General features: G+C 36.9%; 1 protein-coding gene and 1 pseudogene across 1 annotated transcript; one reads left to right on the top strand and one right to left on the bottom strand.

The window, feature by feature from the left end:
- The first annotated feature begins 1,130 nt into the window (after positions 1-1,130).
- Positions 1,131-2,069, top strand: LOC138812093 (olfactory receptor 4F15-like). The gene has a single exon (XM_070000032.1). The coding sequence runs from the start codon at positions 1,131-1,133 to the stop codon at positions 2,067-2,069; it is 939 nt and encodes a 312-aa protein (XP_069856133.1).
- Positions 2,070-5,853: 3,784 nt separating this feature from the next.
- Positions 5,854-6,726, bottom strand: LOC138812092 (olfactory receptor 4K3-like; annotated as a pseudogene).
- Positions 6,727-7,179: the final 453 nt, after the last annotated feature.

Genomic DNA, 7,179 nt, shown 5'->3' with positions numbered 1-7,179 from the left:
TTTGGAGCTTCTAAAAGAATGTTTATGCTATAAACTAATGTGGCCCTATAAGTTAAACTTAACAATTTATAAATAAGCATTACCAGAAAGCACCACTTAGATACACAGATTTTAGATATACAGGCTTTCATATTTCCTATGTTTCCTTCTCTTTTTATTCAAATATATTATTCACATTTTTCATAATACTGATTTTGCTTCTGCATATAAAGTTGAACATTATACTTTCCAAAGTCTTATCTCTTGTGTGAACATCTCTGTTTAAAGCACCAAGTATGTATTGGTTTATTAAATTTCTTTAGTAGGTTACTTTAAGCATAACTCTAACCCCTTCATTCCATTCATTTTTTGTTTGTGTGTGCTGGTGCATAGGACTTGCGCTCTCACTTTGCTTCTTATGCTCATGGCTGGTGCTCTACCAATTGCGCTATTCCTCCAGTTGGGCATTGGAGATAAGCAGTCTTGAGGTATTTTCTACTTGGGCTAGGTTCTCTGATCTTCAGACCTCAGACATTTGAGTAGCTACAATTACAGGAGTGAGCCACAGGTGCTGGCTTCATTCCATTCTTTATACTGTGACCATTTACAAACAGAAGTATGGAAAAGAAATGATTTAAAATTATTGATAGTTTTCTATTATATTTCTGATAAGAACAGAGTTCTTCTGGTCACAGAATCTGTTTTCTTTTACTTTGACCCCATGTGCTCATCATCTGGATGTTGCTGGCCCTTTGGCCAGTCTTTGTCTAGAACATTCAAAGCCTGGACTGCCAGCATTTCAGTAGTAGCCCTACCAGCAAGCAAGTCTATGCAGCACTGCTGAGATGAGAACTAGTTCAATTTTTGTTTGTGTTTTGGCTGCATTAGAAGATGTCAGAGGAATAACTGACATCTAAATCTTCTAAAAGTAAGATCAGTTTGACTTTAAAAGTTGACAAGATACATAGAAAATAGCAAATGCTCATGATGAATATTATATGGAAGGAAAAATAATTGAATAATTTTATCAAAATATCTTATTATAGTTCATGAAGATTTATTCTAAAAGAATTTAACTTTTCAATATATACTTCTGATAAACTCTTTTCTTCTTGTTTTGTTTGGACATCCTAGGCTAAGACAAATATGCAATGTATGAGACAAATTACTCTGAAGTATCAGAATTTATATTTCTTGGGCTTTCTACCTACAGACCAGTGCAGCATTTCCTCCTTGCCTTCTCTACCGTGTTTTATGTGACCATTGTTCTAGGAAATGTCTCCGTTGTGCTCACAGTGACTTTAGACTTCCACCTACATTCTCCCATGTATTTCTTTTTAGGAAACCTCTCATTTATTGACCTATGCCTGTCTACTTTAACAGTTCCCAAAATGATTTCTGACTTGTATTCTGGCCACAATACCATTTCATTCCAGGGTTGTGTCACACAGATGTTTCTCCTCCATGTCCTGGGGGGGTCTGAGATGGTGCTACTCATAGCGATGGCTGTGGACAGATACGTGGCCATTTGCAAACCACTACACTACCTGCGCATCATGAGCCCACGAATGTGTAATTCACTTCTGTTTGGAGTATGGGTTATTGGACTTATTCACTCAGTGATTCAGTTAGCTTTTGTTGTGCATTTGCCTTTTTGTGGCCCTAATGAGATAGACAGCTTTTATTGTGATCTTCCTTGGTTTATTAAACTGGCCTGCAAAGATACTTACAAAATGGAATTCTTGGTAACTGCTAACAGTGGGTTAATTTCCCTTGGCACTTTCTTCTTATTGCTTCTCTCCTATACCTTCATACTCTTCACTGTGTGGAAAAGCTCTTCTGGTGGATTGCACAAGGCCCTCTCTACTCTTTCAGCTCACATCACTGTGGTGGTTTTGTTCTTTGGACCGTGCATCTTTGTTTACATGTGGCCATTTCCTACAGTACCTGTGGATAAGTTTCTTGCAATTCTGGATTTTATGATTACGCCCATCCTGAATCCCGCCATTTACACACTGAGGAACAAAGACATGAAGCTAGCAATGAGGAGGCTGAATGGTCAACTTTTGAGTTTGAAAAGAATCTCCTAAAAAACTTAAAAGAACAGAAGTTGTGTCTTCAGAAAACTCTACTGTAAACATAAGTATTTCGTGGACTCTTGTATTGTGAGAAAATTTATTGTTCCTCATCCAGAAGACTGAAAATCTCGGATAGTTTACTTCCAGTTTTTAACTGATAATGTGATTAATTGGATATTTCTCAGCAATTTTACATAGTTTAAGAGTTTTCAAGTCATTCTTTATGTTGTCTAAAATTGTATTGCTCTACAGAAAATCTGAAATTATTTATAAAGTTGAATCCAAATGTGTGTTTATAGACCTACTGGAATTATTCAATAATTTCCTCTCATTAGGTTGAAAAGAATCTCATTTACAGAGAATGAATAGTTCATTCTCATCACAGTTAATTTTAGCAAACAAGCCATATTGATATTTGTCTTTCTTTTCTTACTTTATTATACTTATAAACATAGTCACAGGAATTTAAATTTGTATACATTACGTGAAAAATGAATACTGTAATTTGTGGGCAGTGATGGGAGGGGAAGTTGGAAGAAAGCAAAGAAAGTGTTGACATTGTTCAAAACAGAAATATACACATAAGCTGATTTATGAAATGGCAACCCCTCTGTATAACCCCTTTTATAATAACAATAAGATTATGTATTTTAAATATAAAATTATAAAGAAATTTAACCTAGTAAAATAAATACTGTTATGATTTATGAAAATAATGAAGTTTTCATGCCCAGTATCAGTGGCTCATGCCTTTAATCCTAGCTACTCAGGAGGCTGATCTCTGAGGATCCTGGTTCAAAGCCATCCTGAGTAGGAAAGTCCCTGAGACTCTTATTTCCAATTAAACACCAGAAAACCAGAAGTAACACTGTGATTCAAGTGGTATAGCACAAGCCTTGAGATGAAGAGCTGAGGGACAGTGCCCAGACCCAGAGTTCAAGCCCCATGACCAACAAAAGAAGTAGGAGGAAGAGGAAGACAAGAAAGAGGAGAAGGAGGAGGAGGAAGAGGAAAAGGAGGAGGAGGAGGAGGAGGAGGAGAGGGAGGACGATGCCGACAACAACAACAAGAAGAAAGAAGAAGAGGAGGGAAAAAAGTGAAGTTTTCAACTATAAAATAGTGATGTTTTGACATCTGGTCTCTCAGAGGACAGTTAGCATTCTTGCCCTAACCTGTAGTTTAACCATTCCTATGTCTGTACTTGTGTACTGTTATGGATTTAGAAAGTAGAAACATTAATTCAGTGAATAAATGAAGGTTGAGCTGGAGGTATGTACAGAGAGGAACCTCATAGGCAGATCAGGTCAACATTGCATCCAGTTAGTAGATAAGGTAAAGGGTGTGTACTTAGATCCCCAAGCTTAGACATCTGTCCAGCACACAGAATAGGACAGCATTTTTAGAAATTAACACTTTATGCTTATAATGAGAAGAAACATGCTCCCATCTAATTTTCAAAATACACTCCCATGTATTTTGTTGTTGATGATGATGATGTTGTTCATGGGACTTGAACTCTGGGCCTGAGCACTGTCTCTCAGCTCTTCAGCTCAAGGTAAGTGCTCTGCCACTTGAGCCACAGCACCAATTCCGATTTTCTGGGGGTTAATTGGAGATAAGAGTCTCTCTGGGGCTGGGAAGGTGGCTCAGTGGTAAAGTGCTTGCCTTGCATGCATGAGGCCCTGGGTTTGATTCTTCAGCACCACATAAGAAGAAAAGCCAGAAGTGGTGCTGTGGATCAAGTGGTAGAGTGTTAGCCTTGAGCTGAAGAGCTGAGGGACAGCACCCAAACCCAGAGTTCAGGCCCCAAAACTGACATAAAAAAGGGGGACTGGGAAGATGGCTCAGAGGCAGAGCACTTACCTTGCATGCATGAGGCCCTGGGTTCGATTCCTCAGCAAGACATAAGAAAAAAGTGTCTCACGGATTTTCCTGCCTGGACTAGCTTTGAACCACAATCCTCAGATCTCAACCTCCTGAATAACTAGGATTATAGGTGTGAGCCAGCAGTGCCTGGCTTCATACTGTATTTTGTATTTTATAGTCCAGAGTGATGAATAATAAAGTATCAATTACAGTGCACTTTTTATTTAAAAATAAAAATCTTAATAAGTAAAATATGTTAGTCTAAAAACATTGAAATGTTTTCTGTTTGAAATTTCCATCATAGATGGTTCTTATTATGAAACATTCTTTTAGGATGTCAGCTTAAAACTTAATGCCTAGTAAGTGTTTTAGCGACTACTGCATAATGTCATCTTTTCAGAAGTTGGAAAAAAGATACATATATAGTGCCAAAGTTTCTTAGTCATGTGTCTAAATACATTATAGTATAGTAGGTTGGAAGCCAGTTTGATGAGCATTTAAGGCCATGTCATAATTTACTGGTAGTTTTGACTGTATTCTCTGGACAGTGTCCAAGGAGTTCCATTGAGGTCATAACCAGTATCTCCCAAAAGTGCATTGATAATTATCTCCTGTACATAAAAATTAAAGTAATCAGGAACTTCTGCTGTGGAACCTCTTCTTCTAGTGTCAATAGGTTGATAAAATTTCACAATAGTTCAAAACAGTTGAAGATAGTTACTATGAAATTTAAGATGGTCATAAATCTTGCAGTCTTTTCAGGAACGTCTTTGCTTTTAACGTTCCAGTCCCCACACCTATCATGTCTGAAAGTAACCATATTGGAGATAAGGTCTAAACTTGTGGTATTTGAAAGTAGGTGAGTTCTAATACAACATTTATTGTCTCTGAAGCATAAAGCAGTATCAGTCATGTACTTGTATAGAGACTAGGACTTTAAGGGAACAGCAAAAAGGTAGACATTCAAATGCCAAGGAAGGAACTGTGAAGAGAAATAAAATCTCCTAATGCCTTGAATTTGAATTTCTCAGACTCAGGAATAGGGAATTATATTGAAGTATTCCTTTCTCTTCAATTTTTAGAAGATTTTAAACTATTAATTGTATCAGTTCTTTAAGTCTTAAATAGAATTTAATGGCCAGTTCATTAGATCCTGTTCTTTTCTTTGACTAGAGACTTTTATTGCTAACTCAATTATAGTTTTGTTCTGATATTCCATTTCTTCATTATTCAATCTTAGTAGATGGAAATTTCTAGCAATTCAATGATTTGTTTCTACATCATCTAAAGTATTGGCATGTCATTATTCATTATAACCCCTTACTTTCTTGGAATTTCAGTGATAGTAGTTGTGACATAACTGCATATTTTTTCAGTATTTTATTTTTATTGTTATTGTAGAGTTGATATAGAGAGGGGTTACAGTTATACAACTCAGATAATGAGTACAATTCTTTTGGAACCATGTCTGCCTTCCCTCACCCTCTGCCAGTTTTTCTCTCCTGCCCCCACCCACATAAAGTAGATAGTATTATATATGTAGTAGTATGCATTAGTATACTATGTAAAAATGGTTTGTACATATTGGAAGCCTAGAAAGTGCTTAATGAAATGTGACGATTATTGCTTTTATAAATTTAATTGTTATAGTGTCTTGTAATCTATAGACACAATAGTTATGTCCACTGAGAGTTTATTTCCTACGGCAAGAATTTAAGCATAGTTTTAGAGTATATTTTCTTAATGAAAAAGATACAACACATATTTCTGTGGACACTCATAATTTACAGAAATTACATCATGTATGAGGTTTCATTTGCAGGTTGAATGTGTGGTTAAACTGTAGCACTTAGAGGATTTTCTGATCACCAGAAATCTAACAATGATTACTTGAAATGGCATGCTGATTCATCAGTTTTTTAATGGTGTATTAAATCTCTTTATTTCTCAGTGTATAAATGGCTGGATTCAAAAGAGGTGCAATTACTGTATAAAACACAGCAAGAAACTTATACACCCAAGTGATGTTGACTGGCCACAGATAGATGAAGATGCAGAGTCCAAAGATGAGCACCACCACTGTAATGTGGGAGGTACAGGTAGAGAGGGCCTTTGACACAGCATCTTGAGAACAAAGGAAGACGGTCATCAGGATGTGAGTGTAGAGATCATTATAAGAAAGAAGCAAATTGTTGCCAAAACACCACTGTTGGCATTTATAAGTATTCCCAAAGTATCTGTATCCATGCAGGCTAGTTTCATCACTAAAGGGATGTCACAGAAAAAGCTACCCACCATTCTGGGTCCACAGAAGGGTAACTCCCAAATCATGATCAGTTGACTCAGGCATGCACAAACGCAATGATCCATCCTGTCAAAACTAACCAGATGCACTTTTGCCTGTCCATGATGCTGGAGTAGCGGAGTGGCTTGCAGATGGCCACTTAATGGTCATAGGCCATCTTCACAAGAAGCACCATCTCAGCCCCTCCAAAGAAATGCATACAGAAGATCTGGCTCATGCAGCCCCCAAAGGAAATGGTCTTGTTCTCCTGCAGGAAGTTTGTGGTCAGCTTAGGCTTGTTTACTGAGGAGAGGCAGAAGTCAACAAAGGAGAGATTAGCTAACAGGGAGTACTTGGGCAAGTGGAGATGGTGGTCAGCAGCACCACGAAGAGATTTCCCACAACCGTTAGCAGGTAGAGTGTAGAAAATGGCAGTAGGAGGAAGATCTTCAGCTCCTCAGAGTCACAGAGTCCCTGAAAAATAAACTCAGACACCACCGACTGGTTTGCTTCCTCCATTTCTTACACTGTGTTCTAATGGAACAGAAAGAGAAAGCAGTGAACTGAGGTTATAAACAAGACCTTAATGATTATGTTCTGATAAACATGTAATAATAAACTAAATTCTTAGTATATTACTAAACCAGGAATGTAAAATAAGTATTTTTTGAATCTGGATATGTACAATATCGTACATACAGGGAGATATGTATCTGTAATAGGCAGGACAAAAACCTTAGTCATCAGAAGTATAGATGTGTAAAAATGAATATTTTAATAAAAATTATCAGTAGTAAAGTTCCTCATAAGTTTTCTAAGCCTTGAATGTATGCCTTTGTGGGAATAATTACAAGTATTCTCCAGTTCCTAGCTGTAAAATACATTTGTAGCCTCTTTATTTTACTAGAACAAGTATAGGGAAATCATCTAATGACAAATTTTAAGTATGATCATGTATTTATCAGACATAAA

The sequence above is a fragment of the Dipodomys merriami genome, unplaced genomic scaffold, assembly GCF_024711535.1.
Source record: "Dipodomys merriami isolate MVZ:Mamm:240054 unplaced genomic scaffold, mDipMer1.0.p SCAF_56, whole genome shotgun sequence".
Classification (NCBI taxonomy): Eukaryota; Metazoa; Chordata; class Mammalia; order Rodentia; family Heteromyidae; genus Dipodomys; species Dipodomys merriami.
The sequence above is the reverse complement of the archived record's forward strand: the minus strand, read 5'-3'. Positions and strand labels throughout refer to the sequence as shown.

What these genes read in the sequence shown, in the direction of transcription:
- LOC138812093 (XM_070000032.1), top strand. Translation starts at nt 1,131, where the DNA reads ATGTATGAGACAAATTACTCTGAAGTATCAGAATTTATATTTCTTGGG.